Genomic DNA, 16,700 nt, shown 5'->3' with positions numbered 1-16,700 from the left:
AGCTACAAGCTCTAAATTTAGAAACTAAATTTATCATAAGGATAGGATAATATTTTCATGGCCAGAGAATACTTTTCCTTGAATTATAAGGCGTGATAACTTTATTGAAAATTGATAGGTCTACAGTGGTGTGCTGGACATACCACGGTTTGATCTGCAGTAATTTACAGTAAGAGATCACAATAATTGATATGAAGAATGTAATATTGACATATTAATGAGTAAATTACAGTGCCCTGTGATTAGTATTGGTATTGGCAATTGAGCTATTTTTCATAATCAATAAAATTAAATGTAACTGTCATCTGAGATATATATTAATCAAATTCTTGATTAATTATTCAAATTCCCTATATATCATTTGAGTTAATTACTATGTAAAACTCAATGTTGTTACATCGTGATTAATCATTTGACAGCAATTTAGATGTTTAGATTAATCGAATAATCGTTTGAATATTTTTGTTCTGCTTTAAAGAAGGACAATAATTCTGATGTGTTACTAACACAGTAAATCAAATGTAGATTACATGATTCTAATTTTAACTGCAGTTTGTTATTAAACACTACATATGAAGTTAATATATTTTAAATGTAATGCATTGCAACAATAATTAAAAATGTTTAATGACAATGTGTAATGACATATGTTTCAATATACATACCCCTCCCCCCCACTCGTGCAAAATATGTGCATATGTATTAGCATTAGTATTTACATTTACATTTATTCATTTAGAAGACACTTTTATCCGAAGTGCCTTACAATTTTGGAATATATCAAGTGATTAATCTTAAAGAGGCAAAAAGACACAGGAATGACTCTTTATACCAAGTTTCACATGTTGTTCAAATAAGTACTAGCTAGACTGGGGATTAAGTAAAGAGTAGCAAAGGTTTTCTTAGTTTTTTATTTATTTTTTATTTTATTTTTTTAGGATTAAGTCAGATGGTGATGGGAAGATCATTCCACCAGCCAGGAATGGTGAATTAAAATTTTCTTCATAGTTATTTTGTGGCTCTCTGTGATGTTACCACAAGGCGTTGTTCACTAGTAGATCTCAGACTTCTGGAGGGAATGTAAATTCACAATAGTGAGTGGAAGTAGGTGGGTGCTGAGCCTGAGGCTGTTCTATATCCAAGCATCAATGTCTTGAACTTGATGCGAGCCGCAACCAGTAACCAGTGCAAAGAGATAAAGAGAGGTGTTACATGGGCTATTTTGGGTTCATTGAAGACCAGTCATGCTGCTGCATTCTGAATCATTTGTAGAGGTTTGATTTGTGCTTGATTGAAGTCCAGCCAGAAGTGCATTGCAGTAGTCCAGCCTAGAAATGACAAGGACCTGGAAAAGAAATTGTCCAGCATGCTCTGTAAGAAAGTGCCTGATCTTTCTGATGTAAACCTGTGCAACCAATGCAAATCTGCAAGATCAAGCAGTCTTTGCGATGTGGTCTTTGAAGGTCAGCTGGTAATCAAACGTTACACCAAGATTTCTGACCAAAGTTGATGGGGAAATTTTAGAAGAGCTTGATGAAGAAATCATCCTGTAGAGTTGGAGTGGCAGGGAAGACAAGAAGCTCAGTCTTTGCCAGGTTGAGCTATAATTAATATTCTTTTATACATGCCAAGATGTCCGCCAGGCAGCCTGAGATCCATGCAGCTAACGTTGGATCATATGGTTGAAATGAAAGATAGAGCCGTGTGTCATCAGCATAGCAATGGTAGGAGAATCCATGTGCCTGAATGATGGGACACAGTGATGGTGTGTATATGGAGAAGAGGAGGGGTCCAAGAACTGATCCCTGAGGTACCCCAATGACAAGTTGATGTGCTTTGGATACCTCCCCTCCCCAAACCACCATTAAAGACCTATCAGTAAGATATGATTCAAACCAGAGAAGTGGAATTCCTGTGGTGCCCAGTGATTAGAGGGCAAACAGAAGGATCTGATGAATGACGGTGTCAAAATGAGCAGATAGATCCAGCAAAATAAGAACTGATGATTTGGAATAAGCTTTTGCAATCTGCAGGGCTTCTGTGACTGAGAGTAGTGCAGTCTCCGTTGAATGGCTACTCCAGAAACCTGACTGGTTAGCATCCAGTTTTTTGTTCTGTGAAAGAAACAATGATATCTGGTAGAAAACAACACTTTCGAGGATTTTCGCTTTGAAGGGAAAGAGAGAGACCGGTCTGTAGCTATCTGTAAGCAAAGTGTTTAATGTAGGTTTTTTTAAGCAGTGGGGTTACCCAACCTTGCTTGAATGAAGTGGTGAAGGTGCCTGTGAGGAGAGATGTGTTGATGATGTGTGTAAATGCTGGTAAAAGTGTAGGAGAGATTGCTTGAAGGAGGTGTGAGGGGATTGGGTCTAGAGGACATGTTGTAGGATGGCTGGAGAGGAGAAGTTTGGATATTTCTGCCTCAGTAAGGGGACAGAAGGAGAAGATGGGAGTGTTAGCAGTGGGTGTGGTTGATTTGAAGTCCTGTGTGTGTGGGGCTAAGAACTGACTACTTATCGTTCTGGTTTTGTCTGTGAAGAATGTGGCGACATCATCAGCAGTTAAGTGGTGGAGGGGGACAGAGGAGATAATTGAATGTTTTGAAGAGATTACATGTGTCTTGAGTGCAGTTGATCTAGTTTTGGAGATATGAATATTTAGCAGTATGGACTTCAGCAGAGAAAGATGAAAGCAAGGACTGATACATCTTCAGGTCTGATGGAACTTTTGATTTGCACCATTTTCTCTCTGCTGCCTTGAGTTTGATCCGGTGCTCACAAAGAACATTGGATAACCAGGGTTTAGAAGGGGCGTATATCGTCTAGACAAGAAGCAAAGGTTTCATCTAAAAGTAACTGGTATGGGGGATGGGGGCACACAGGTAGCAAAATGTAGTTTAAATGTAATGAGGAAACGTAGGGGTTATACCAGAATGTTGTCTGCAATACAATTTTGTGTGTAAATTTAGTCAGGTTGATTGCCTGATTTGTGCGTGCTTGTAGTGGTAAGTTGTTTCAGATCAAATGGAGTGAATGGAAGTCTGTAGCATAAGGCTTGTCCAGATGAATGTTGAAGTCACCAAAGTGTAAAAGTGGACTGCCATCCTCCGGGAATGAGGGCAGGAGGCCATCCTGCTCTTCTAGGAAGGTGCCTAGAATTTGCCCTGGAGTTTTATAGGAGCTGTTACAGTGATGGCATGAGATTCAAATGAGTTATAATTGCATAGGGGAGAGTGGGTTGAGTATTTGCAATTGCTAGAAATGAAAAGACCAGTGCCCCCACCCCGGCCAACCTGATGGGGGCTGTGAGAGAAAGAGAAATTGTTAGAAAGAGCAGCTGGGGTTGCTGAGTCTTCTGAACAAATCCAGGTCTCAGTCAAGCCCAAGGCACTGAGTGTGGAGTTTAAGGGAAAAGCAGAGAAAGAAAGAGGTGCAGTAGAGGATGTAGGGATATGATGCATGTTCGCAACATTGTGTTGCCGTCTGCGTGTGACATTAGAGCATTTTCCAGATACAACATAAATGTTTTGAAACACATGATAGAGTTGAAAAACAAGGGACAGAAAAGGAAACTGAGTAAAGGGAAGATAATAAATAGTACTTAAGTGCATTGCCTGTGTCGTTGAAGTCGCGCAGGTAAAGTCGCATGTCTTTACACTTGTTGGTCTTCACACGAGGCTGAATGCTTCCACTGATGCGTCCATGTCAGTGCACAGACATCATATACATACATAGTCTAAGATACTGAAGTGAAAGCAGCTGTGGCTGCCTTTGAATTAGCTCAGGCAATAGCCTATAGCAGGGCAATTCCTTCAAATGGAGACTAGTTCACACTTAAATGCAGAAAGGGAGCAGTATGAATTACACAGGCTCCTTCTTAGCAGAGGGCAATTATTATAATCACCAGTAAATGCAATTAAAAATGCAAATGCCAACGAAAATACAAAGTAGAAATAGGCAGAAAACAAAATTGTCCTTCCTAACAGCAAGTAATAATTCGAACAGCAGATCTATAAACAAGTATTATGCAAAACACTCACGCGCAGCCGTTCGTCTCTTCTGTAGACTAATCGCTTGTCCCATTAAACATTAAACATTACATTGACACTACGTTCATAGTTAATATATTTTAAATATAATGCATTGCAACAATAATTAAAATGTGTAATGACATAAGTTTCAATAGAAATGACTTAAAAATATATATGTAAGTTAACCATAAAAGTTTCTCAGCAAACTCAGCAGTACACTTTAACCACACTTTAAAAACAATAACATTTATTGTGAATTTACACATAAAGATGCAATAAAGACCTATTTAAAAGGGCATATAAACACTTAAGCTGCATTTAAAATATATTTCAACTATAATACATTTTTTGTTGTAGTAAGACATTCATTTTCTGAAAATATTACATTCAGTTCTTATCCATTCATATTAAAGTATATTATTTCCATAATAAGTGCTTACTTTAAATGTGTGCTGATGTGTAGTACTTTGCAAGGGCACACAGCAACTGTTACACATGACTTGAAATACATTCTGTAGATTTTTAGAGGTCTCTGTGTTTGTGGCGTTACTCGGCTCAGTTTAGTTTCTCTTGCTTCTTATTGCTGTGCCCCCCTGGGCCCTTCTGGTGAACAGGATGCTGATTAGTGAACTCTCTCATTGAAGTCCTTCATGATGTCCTCTGGCTGCAGTCATGGAACCCTGTGGAATGTTCTAATAAGATTCAGGTGCTTCAAACCAGTGGACACACGCCAGATCTCTCCCAGCTCCCAGCACCATGGTTTATAACTGGCCTGGCTATAAAATAAATCAACACCTTGAGCTCAACTTCATCTGAATACCCTGTGGAGCTTTATATTCATATGGACCATAAAGTTTTTTTTTAAAGCAACTTAAACTTTATTATGATTGGTTTCATTCTAATTTATATTATTTTTTTTGCTATTTAAGTTGAGTTGGAACAGTTGGTTTGTAACAAATGTTTACATTTTGTACACGATTGGCATATACATACAGTATTGTCAGCAAATACTTTTTATGTAAGCCCCACCACCATAATATGTAGACTTCAATATTTTGGTAAGAAGTTTCTCTTCACCTGTTATCTTAGACACTAGCACATTATGAATTGACTCAGCCTCCTTTGTCTCTTTTGACAGGGATTTTTTATTTGTTTTAATTAATTTTTTCTTCTTCTAAAAATCATCATTCATGTTCACCTGAAGAAAGAAAGTCATATTCATCTGCGATGGCATGATGATGGGAATTTTGTATGAATTACTTATTTTTTATTTTTTGGGAATATCCCTTTAATTACAGAGGAGACAACAGTGAAAGTGTTAATGTAAAACATTCTTGAAATAAAATGAAAGTTAATATCATAAAACATGGTTAGTTATAATAAAATATATTTATTATGCATAATTTTCAATCAAGCAGTTTTTAAATGAGTGAATATATGGTTCAATTGTGTGCATTTACAGTACATAAATTAATAGCTAAGAAGTTACCCAAAGCAAGACCACAAATAATACATTTTAGTAAAAAATCTTTGTAATGTGATTTTCAGCATCTTTCATTTCAATGCTATGAACCTAATTATTCATTTGAACAATTCGAATAGTGTTAGTGTGAAAATTTGGTTTCTTGAAAGTTCATATAGAGCCTAAAGTGCCTTTAGTTGAAGAAACAACCCATATACAATATAAATAAATAATCTCCACTGATTAGTTTTGTAGCTGCTGGTGTTGAAATGCCCTTGAAAGACGACAATCAGCATTTCATTACCCATTTAGCACCCCAACACACACACACACACACACACACACACACACACACACACACCTTGAGACTCAAACCTGAAACACTCTCTTTCTTTGATTAATTTTTTTATATTTCTAATTACTAATTAACTTTAGAGATTTCTTATGTAGTTCTCCTTCATTGTGGTGCATGGAGGACAACAGTTCATTAGCTTCAATAACGAGTGTGGATGGGGCAGATAATGGCCGGTGATATGCCCACACTGACAGCTGGATTCACAAGACAAAGGGTTGTGTCAAATACAGTGAGCTTCTGTTGCTCACATGTTTCATATGTTGATGCGAAAGGTTTATCCATTTAATTATTTCTTAATATTAGATATATTTAGATAGATTTCATTAATGTTGTTGTTGACAGCAAGTTGACAGAGTCGTGTTGTTGTCAAAGCATCAGAGCTCAAATCAATCCTGCTAATCAGATCCAACACACAGATCCAAACTAATTAGGTAGGAATTAGCAAAATCATCTACCATCATTTTTTGAAAATGGCTGCATGCTTCTAGCTCTCGCTCACAAAACAAATCACAGTCATATTTCTTTTACATTGGAGCTGCATACAAATATACATTGTGTGTGTGTGTGTGTAGTTTTTTTTGCATGGAAAATGTTCACACACAGACTTTGCACACATAAAATAAAACTATTTTTCTCATTGCTGCAACAAGCCTTTTTCTATTGTGTTTAGAGCTGAATTTAAGCATATGCAAATAAATATTGCACCTTGCAATTTCTAAAGGCCTTTGTTGTTGTAATATCTTTCATCTTAAAATGTTCAGATCTACTGAAACGTATCTCTAGACAAATATTTCCCCCGAACAAAACATTACTGTTGAAAAAAAGTGCATGTTCATTTGGGAAATCATTTAGAACTTAAAGTCATTTTCAAGGTTCACCAGTGTGGCATGCTCAGCATTTCCCATCATTAAGAGCATGAAGTGTTAATTGCAGTTTGATCTCATTAGTGATTAGAGTCATTTTGTTAGAGCATCTGAACTTCTCTGATAAAGACTCCTTGCTTCTTAATGGCAGGGTTGTCTGCCGGTGTCTGCTAACTCTGCCGACTTTGGGGAAAGATGCTTACGCTGTAATGATTATTATCATTATGAAGTATGAAGGTGCCAAGCGTTGGTGACCCAGCTGTTCATTAAAGCAGGTTTTTTATTCTGTGTTTTTATTTATTTTTTTCGTAGCTGGAGTCTGAGTATCCACCCATGAGCAAACCTCCACCTGTGTAAAGTCCATCTCTGTCCACATGACAACATTAGCTCTCTTCTTTGACCTCGACAGAAGTCTTCTTCATGTAATATGATAATAATCTGTTCAGAATAAACATCATTTAATTGCATTTTTGTTTAATGTATTTGAATGGGAATATTTGCCCTGCAAACTCTGCTCTAAAGTATAATTTTGATTAAAAATGAAACAAATCTGTACTCATCTGCTGTAAACAAAGTGTTTGTTATTACATACTGCAGTTAGTTGAATAACTTCCTGTCGGCTATCTAATATCTGTCTATCTACCTTGCGGATGCTGGCCACATGCTCTGCTGTTTGAGATACAGGAACCTCGTTAAAAGGCAATACCAAGTTAAAAATAGATTGGCAAATTAACCCTGCGAGCCAGGGCATTCTTTAATGCTGGGCTTTGTTTACGTGTTTTCAAATAGAAAAAAAAAGATGCATTCTATTAGAACACTTTTTTAAATGTCAACTAAAAGACTGTTAGTCTAGACTGAAAGTTTAGTTTTTCACAGCAATCATAAGTGGAGAAGAGCTCTATTTTAACTCCTCTGTCCATTTATACCAACACAAGATTGCATTGCATTCTTACAACTATCCATGCATTTCTTTAAAAAAAGATTAATCTAATTATTTATCCATCCATCCATCCATCCATCTATATACAGTGCCTTCCATAAGTATCTGATGTGAGCAGAAGTATTGGAACAGTTTCCTCACAGGTCTTTCTTAGTGTTCAGTTGTGTCCTGCTGCATTAATTCTTCAGATATTAAAAGCAGGGAATGTGTCTTATCAGTTATATCCATTGCTTCTGCCTTTCAAAGTCTTGCATTCAATGGTGACACAAACAAACCAGGATGAAGACGAGGAAGCCGACTCTGAAAGAAAAGCAAGCAATTTGGATGCTAAAAGAAAAGAGGAAGTCAATTAGAACTATAGGAAAAACAAAGGGCATGGAGAAATCTAGAGTTTGGAAACTACCGGCAATATCAGCAACCAACGATGACCTGATCAGCTGAGAAAAACAAGAAAGCTGGGGTGATTTGACACAGAATTATAGAAGCTACACAGCAAGATGCAAACCTCTGATCAGCACCGAACATAGAAAGGCAAGATGCTTCACAAATGTGAGCCAATAGAGTTTTGGTTGAGTCGATGGACCGATGAGACAAAGATTAACCTTTATCTGGTGATAAGTGACTGGAAAGCAAAAGTGTGGAGAAAAAAGGGAACTGCAAATGATCCTAAGCAAGCGGCAGTAGCAGAATGAATTTGGAAGGGTACGAAATCATCTTGTCTACCAATATTCAAGAAAATGCCGAAATCATTAGAAAGCACCTTATATTGGATCAGGACAATGACCTAAAACACCCTACCAGTTCAGTCAAGGACTTTATCAGGGCAAAGAAATGTAAAGTCTTAGATTACTCAAATCAATATCCAGATTTAAATAACAGCTTTTACATCTGCCTTAAATTCATCTGTTCCAATACTTATGCTCACATCAAATAGTGGGATGAACTCTAAAAGTGTGGTTTTTTTTTTAATTTGGTAAAACATGTATGTGTCATAAGACTTAATAATAAAATGTGACATTCTGTAGATTTGTAGCATATTCATCAAATGTCTTGACTACACAGCAGAGAAAGCAATTGTGTCTTTACTGTTCCAATACTTATGGAGGGCATTAAACAAGTAAATGTTCTTTGGAAGCCATGTGCAGAACTGTCACGGGAGCAGAACCCTTTCAAAAGGTGCTAACATGTACTTTTAAAGTATTAATACTGTATGTACTTCAACACTCCTAATTTGTACCTTTAAAGTACCAATATGTACCATTTAGGGGTAAATAAGGTTTAGTGATGCACCTTTTAGCTTTTGTCCACTTGGTTACGTACCTGAGGGTTGTGCCTTTTATTAAAAAAGAATTCTGAGAGTGTTCCTCTGTCACCTTTTAGATAAACACATCTTTCTACATGTGTAATACCTGTAATAAGATGTTGATTAAGATTTAAATGACCATTCAGCAAAAGAGGATGATAAAAATAAATAAGTGTAAGGGAGGGGATCATAAAAAATGATTGCAGTATTACCGTGTGTTTGTCGTGTTGCTAGGGTGCTTGTTCTGATAGCCCTGTCAGGGCTTGTTGTGCTGTAATGGCTGTCTGTATAATCACTTACATACCGGTCATGTGTATACAGTCTGCCTTTCGGTTCTTCTCTCCTGTGCTCTGGGCTCTGGGTCCTGACGCGGCCAGACTGCCGGTTGTTTGCCAGCTCGTGTGTCCGTGTGGAATTGAGGCGGTATGAAAGCGGCGTCCCAAGCTGCCCGTTTGCTTGCCTTCATCAGCATTCCACCGATGAGAGTAATTAAAGCTCAAATTAATTCTGCTGTAAGCAGACGAGCCGCTGAATAACTGATATTGGAGGCGCGATGATGAATGCGCCACATCAAGGGTGAAGCCCTGGAGACACTGCAGAAAAAAAGACATCTCCTTTTGTCTGCTCTCATTTTTACACTGGCTCAGTTCCATAACCTAGTGAGCTGCCTTATTGCCTTCATGGGCAGCTGCCTTCTCAGTCCTCAGTCCCAGGTTTGGAGCACTATTATACATAGGTAGCATAGCTAATAAATAGTTCTCGTGTGAACGAGTGTAGACTCACTTTACGAATGATTGTTTTATAGTTTGAAGTCCACGTTTCTGAGCTACTACCAAAACAGACACATTGAAATCGACTGTACAGAAGGAGTGGAACACCATTCTTCCAAATGGTATTCCCTCTTTCTGTGTTTTGATGATGTCGAACACATTGGGTTGAGATCTGATGACTATGAAGGCCATAACATATGACCCATGCCCAGTGGAGCCAACCCATGCCATCAAAATTCACCTGACTTCACAACATAACCACCAGATTCCCAAATATTTCCTAGAATTTGTCACCCGTCTTTGAATATACTTGATGTTGTTCTGCATATATGTGACTTGTGCTGGCAAAATGAGTCACAATGAGCAAATTTTCAAAAAGTTATTTCTATTTTCTCATTCTCATTAAAAGACCTTCAAAATGATGTATGATTGGTTGGAAATTGGAGGGAAAATGCCTGAGCTACATCTGTTGATAGTTAAAGTTTTCTGAAATTTCCAAAGCAAATTCACCAGCAACATCGCATTTTTTCCTCCAGTTCTTTTCTTAATAATAATAATTACTGTATTAATAATCACAATATACAATTATTTTTGTTATTATAAATAGGAACAGATAAAAAAAGTATACAGATATAAGAAAATTTTCATTTTGCACATACATAAAAGCAGAAGTAAAACAAATAATCAAAGGTAAAAAATAAATAATAAATTGATTATTAAAAATACAAAAGCAGTTCAATCAAGAGCAGCGAGTGATTTCCTTTTTTCTTTTATTGTTAGATTAACATTGAGACAGACCTACTGTAATGCACAGATCTCCTATAATGTTATACGTTTCCCCAATAGCTCCCAAAACATTTACCTAAGACATAATAGATTATGTCTGCGTGAAAACTTAAACACTGTAATTCTGTATATTTATCGCGATAACGTGCAGTTGGAAGTGCCGATGATATTCAGCGTGAGAAGCAAGCGGAGAAAAGGTACACCTAAAGATAATTTTAAATGTTTACTGTCTGGAGCATTGGGATTACTAGATGAGGGCTTAATGAACTTATTTGTTAACGAAAACCTCAAATTTCACTAAAATTGACATTTTTTTTTCACTTTTTTTTTTTTTTTGCATGTAGCTCAAAATTAGTCTTAGCGCAATCCGACTCATTTTGCCAGCACGGCAAGCACCTAACCCTGTTCTGCTGGAAAACTGTGGCCAGATGGAGGAATTTGATTATGCAGCAGTGGAAGACCAAATGATCTGTTGGATCCAGAGTCGCTCTGTGAGAGAGAGAGTCTAAAATGGCCTTCTGGTGTGAGTGGGCTAGCCCTCTTTCCAGAAAGAGGCAGCCGCTGGGGTGCAGTAATGTAGAAGCTCTTTTCCAACAGCCAGCTGGGCCATTTAGGAGCTGCTATCCCCACAGCAGACACCCAGCAGCCTCCGAGCAGCTTGACTTCACCATATGTGGAGGTTTTTTAATGCTCCACCTGGTTTCCCCGGAGGAAGTCGCGCCACTGGGATCCCGGGAGCAGGTGAAATGTTCTTAATGCAGCCAACAGTGTGCGAGAACAGCCTGATGCGGATGACCTTGGAGGCTGTGCCTGCACTACAGGAACATGGCCAGTTGGATGTTTTACTCCACACAACCCATATCATCATATCCAGATATGTTTCTACTTAAAGTGCCCCTATTTTGCCATTTTAAGGTTGCTAATATTGTTTTATGATACTCCTAAAACAGGTTTGCATGCATGCAAGGTCAAAAAACTTTCAAATTTGACCTAATTTCTAAATTATTCATAAAATGACTCGAACGAACGAAGCTGTTCAAAGAACCAGTCTCTCTAAACCCCTCCTCTCCGCGAGCCATCACTTCTGCGATTGGTCAGATTGGGCAGTCCTTTGTGATTGGTCCAGAGCACTAAAGAGATCTCTCTGCGGCTCTGGATTGGTCTACTGCTTACAGCGCGTGTCGGAAACGAAACGCCAACTGCCATGACAGAATGACAGCCCTGGAGATTTGTCAATACATAGAAAAGATTGTATAAATGTAATAATTTTTATGATATGGGTCTATGGTCTTACATAGAATTGATGAAGAAGAAGAAGAAATAGTTGCATATACTGTGCATTTCACATTTATATTTTCAGTATGGCACATGTGACAAAACTTTGACATGGAATGGCTGTGTGTTATTGAGGTGTACATTAGTGAAATGAAACTAGACACATCACAAAGGATCTTTTCCCTAGCTTTCTAAAAAAAGCTAAACAGACTCTATACTACAGCGTGTTATTTGAAAAGATTTCCAACTCCATTTAGGCTCGCGTGAAATTGAAAATGCATGAAGACATTGCAGATTGTATATAGAAAGGCTGTGTTCCCCCATTGGAAGGCTGCATGAGTTCAGTGTACTTCGACCTCAGTGCCGTTTGTGTTGGTGTGTTGTTTTTCTTCTGCGTGGTCTTCTTGACAGGTCTGGCAGCAGATCAGAGCTAGTTTTCTACTGGCAGGAGTCAGGGGAAGCTGATTTCCTCCAAAGCAAACAGTCATCTGAGTTGAGGCTTTTCACCGGACAAGCAGCACACGTGTTCATGAGCACATATGGAAAACGGGTGACTGTAGAGTGGAAAATGGAGCTATTCGCACATTGTCTTTATTAATGGACAAGAGCCTTGTTTTTGCAGCTGTTGCCTCCATTGCATTGGATATTTCTCTGCTTGTTCCTCTCACAGTGCCCACATTACTCACCCTGGCCAGCGTCACATTAGGCAAACTGATCACATGTACCCTTCAGGTACCTCATCACCTGGAATTTACCATGGTAATCCGGCCCTGACTCAAGTGAACGGTTTCCCTTGAGACGAGATGTCAGCCGCTCTGAGTACACATCCAGTGGGAGTGAATTACTGAAGTCTTTCTTCTGCTCCTGTGTTTTGTGTGTGTGTGTGTGTGTGTGTAATTGCAAGTGTAGAGGGAGCGTGTCTCTCAGTTTTGTGATTGTGAGGTGCAGACAGCTGCCCGAGGGCTCCCCCTCGCCTGCCTCGCCTCACACATCAATACAGACACACACACAACACATTCTCCCACAAGGGCGCCTAGCCTCAAAATCCCCGGCTAATGGGAGCCACTGCAGTTCTCATGCACAGTTTTGTGTAAATGTGATGCCAACAGATATTTCCTTCATGAAGGAAAGGAAAAATACTGTTCATCACATCATTGCTTTATTTGATTCTTCCTAAATTGATTATTTTTCCCTGTATTTCTTTAAAGACCCCAAGAAATTAAAGAGTTTTGGGGCGTTTAGTTCTTTTATATTAGTTTTGAAGTATATAAAAGATATAATTAAACTTTTTGGGGAGTACTACTTGCACACAATGCACAATTCTTAATATTAAGCCTAAAATAGTGTCACTATTGATGAGGACTGCATGATCTTTGAATAATAAATGTCTTTAAATACAAAATATGTAAAGTGTATCTAAACCATACTTGCCATACTTCCACTTCAGCACAGTCGAATACACTTCATATCTTTAGTTGTACGACAGAACAATTAAACTGCATTAAGTACAAAATTAGTTGTTCCAATTTAGTAGACATTTAGTATCCTAGTTTAGTATACAAAAAGTACAATTGCATTTTTATTAAGTACCTAAATATGTAAATGTATTTGTAGTATACTTAACATAAAATAAAGTTTTTCACATACATTTTAGTATTTATTTTTTTACTAGGGTATGCATTTAAAATTTACAGTCATGTTCTACCAGGAAACAGGAAGTCAGGAAACCTCTATAAAATGTGCTGCACACATCTGAATATTTGGGTTGAACTGTTCTGGAGCAGTGATGTAAATACAACTTGACCACTGATTTCTAGTTGTGTCCTCTTTTGGAAGACCAAACAAAGTCGTTTTGATTTCACAATGAAACACACAGCGTCTCTACGACATGGTGCCGACAGCCACAACAATAAAGTTACGCCTTCTTTGCGTGAACATTTGGGCGGCGTTATGCAAATCTTCCCACATCGTGACATAGACATGTGGGGTGTGTTTGAACAAGGAATTTTAGGAGGATGTGGACAGGTCTTAACTTTTATAAAGCATGAGTATGTTTCTTGCCATTTTTCTGTAAATGTAACAGTTTAAATGTTTTATTTTTTGTATTTTTATGAACTACGTGTGGCCTCATCTAACACTTTCATCTTAAGAACTGCAATGCATTCTCTTGATATCACAGAATTGTTGAATTGATAATATTTAGATTTCCCATATTCCAAGGTATTAGGTATACAGTGAAGCCATTACATATTCTATTACATAATTTGTTCTTGTTATTCTTCATATGTATTTTTTATGCTTATACCTCATAAAAATATGTTTTCTCATGAGATCGGGCTAGATAATCTGTCCAACAAATATATTTTTCAATTATTTAATAGATATATCCAATATAAAATAATAGATACATCCCAGGGAACACATGATAGGAGAAAATTGTTAGCCTGAATGCAAAGTAAGTCGCTTTGGATAAAAGCGTCTGCTAAATGCATAAATGTAAATTTAATTTAATATAATTTGCATTTGAAATAATTATTCATGTCTGTTTGAATCATGTATACATTTTTGGATGCATTGCTACTGAATGCATTACAGTTCTGTATTACTTAAAGGGGGGGTGAAATGCTGGTTTTCACTCAATATCCTGTTAATCTTTTAAGTACCTTTAGAGTAGTACTGCATCCTTCATAACTCCAAAAAGTCATTAGATTTATTATATTCATAAGAGAAAGATAGTCTGTACCGATTTTTCCCGGACAAACACGAGCGGCTGGAAGCGTGACGTGTGGGCGGAGCTAAAGAATCACGAGCGCCAGTAGGCTTTTGCGTTGAGAGCGTTTGGAAGCTGTGACTTTACCTTGAGGGAAAAACCATCATCCAAAACAAACCATGGCTAACAGTCAGATTCAGCGTATATTTATGATCCAGAATCAGATCCAGAGGCTGAAATTTAACAAGAGCAGCATCAGCAAACGACATCTCTATGTGGTATGTACTGAAACTGTATATATTTGCTTAGCCGTTTTGGAAAATGACTAAGTTCCACTTTGTCGTCTTTTTTTTTCTTTTTTTTTAAGCTGTACATGTGGAAAGTGCAGTTTGATGAAAACATGTTGTTTACTTGATGCGCTTACGCGCCGATAGCTAAGTTAACAACACAGAGATATTTGAAGCAGTTTTACTCACCGCGTGCGGTTCCAACACACGATCGTGACCCTTTTTCGTTGGGACTGCATTATCCTTAAGAAATAAACGATGTGCAAATCCGGCATCAAACTGGGCCTTGTTTGTAAAACAAGCATCTTCGAAATGCAGGGAACAAACACTTGCACAACTCCGTTGATGCTCTGTAAAAATAAACTCCATCCACTGGTCCCTTAATGCTATTTCTCTTTTGGTAATCTGTGCAGGGTTGTCTTGCCCTGGCAACCAAAAACACACTTCTTTTGTGACATTTGGCGACGCTCTCGCTCTGATCAGTGAAGTCTGTTGTGCTCTCAGTGCTCTGCTATACGGGAGCGCGCTCTTCCAGCAGAAGTGCCTTAGGACCCATATAAGGAAATTCCGCTCCATCTAACGTCACACAGACCCATACTCGAAAAAAACTTTCCGAAACTTGTGACAAACCGGAAGGAGTACAACTTAATTTTTGAAACTTTGTCCATGTTTAGCATGGGAATCCAACTCTTTAACAGTGTAAAAAACTCAGTATGCATGAAATAGCATTTCACCCCCCCTTAACCGCAATTGTACGAATTGTGCAACAATGGTCTCTATGCCATTCAATTATTCATGGTTCAATAGTGAAATTATTTTATCTATAGCATTTTTGTTGTTGTTGTGATTATTCAAGATAAACATACATCAGGTTTATGCAAATGTGTACAGAAAATGTAAAAGGCCTTCAATGTTTACTCATTTAAATGCACTGAATAATCATTCAGTCAGGGTGTATTGTATTATGCTATAAAATAATTTTCATACATGGCTGCTTCAGGTCGCTGTATTTCTGCATGTTCTATAACACGACACAATCTGAAGCATGCTGTCTGATATCGGTGGTGTAATCTCACAGGACCTGCTCCTCCGTGCCGTCTCATTTATTTGGCATGCTGCACAACAATCTGATTTGTTTGCTAATTGTGTCCTGTCCTTTATCTGATTGGTGCTCTTGCCTCTTTTGAATTGTGAAACTATGGCAACAGGCATCAGTGGGGCGGCTACAGAACACGCGAGCCAAAGGAAAAATCAGCCCTGTGCTGCAGACATTTCTGGTTTTGTATGGTTATTATGATCTACTTGTGGAGGAGACCGAATTTCAATAATTTATAGATGCAGTGATAGTTACATGAGATAAATCTGTGATTTGCACATGGATCTTTTGTTTGAACTCCTCAAACGATCACGCTTTTGTCCCATGACTGATGCAGCAAATGTTCCCTAGAGTCTAAACGGCTTTTATTGAGCATGTTTGATGCAGGACTGATGTCAGCTCTGCAGGCATGTGGCTTTCATTCATGTGATTATGTACACATGTCTCGCTTCTCATTTCATTCTCGATTTCAATGAATAGATGGGAATAACTGAACTGAAAGAGAAGAAGATAGTGAGAAAGAAAGGGCGTGCGGTGGGGAGGAAGAGTGAATCTGCTGTGTGAGGCAACATATCGTCCCACGTTGATTCATCACATCTCCCTGTTGGATTGTGAAGGGCCGTCTAATGAAGTTCAGACCGTCAGAATGAAGGGACTAATTCTGATTTAGCTGAGCTAATGAACTTCCTCTCTCCTGGTGTGAGCGGCTCATGGGGCGGCCGACAAACTGATGGAGAGACACTGCGAGAGGGAAGAAAGAGTGTGAAATGCTTATTGGGTGTATTGCAACGAAGCATGTGTGCTCAGAAATTATACTAATACT

At 38.1% G+C, this 16,700-nt stretch overlaps 1 protein-coding gene across 4 annotated transcripts in view; it reads left to right on the top strand.

Moving 5' to 3' along the window:
* LOC127950795 (zinc finger protein 521) overlaps positions 1 to 16,700 on the top strand; it is a 90,608-nt gene that overhangs the window by 57,384 nt on the left and 16,524 nt on the right. The window contains exon 5 of one of the 4 annotated variants that reach the window (XM_052548093.1): positions 7,023 to 7,177. The exons of the other annotated variants lie outside the window; for them this stretch is intronic. Coding sequence (XP_052404053.1) covers positions 7,023 to 7,033 — 11 coding nt within the window. The 3' untranslated portion in view covers positions 7,034 to 7,177. Of the gene's footprint in view, positions 1 to 7,022; positions 7,178 to 16,700 lie in introns of those variants that run through there. 4 annotated transcript variants of the gene reach the window in all.

The sequence above is a fragment of the Carassius gibelio genome, chromosome B2 (genome assembly GCF_023724105.1).
Source record: "Carassius gibelio isolate Cgi1373 ecotype wild population from Czech Republic chromosome B2, carGib1.2-hapl.c, whole genome shotgun sequence".
In the NCBI taxonomy this organism is placed as follows: domain Eukaryota; kingdom Metazoa; phylum Chordata; class Actinopteri; order Cypriniformes; family Cyprinidae; genus Carassius; species Carassius gibelio.
Note: the sequence above shows the minus strand (reverse complement) of the source record. Positions and strands in the feature narration are given on the sequence as shown.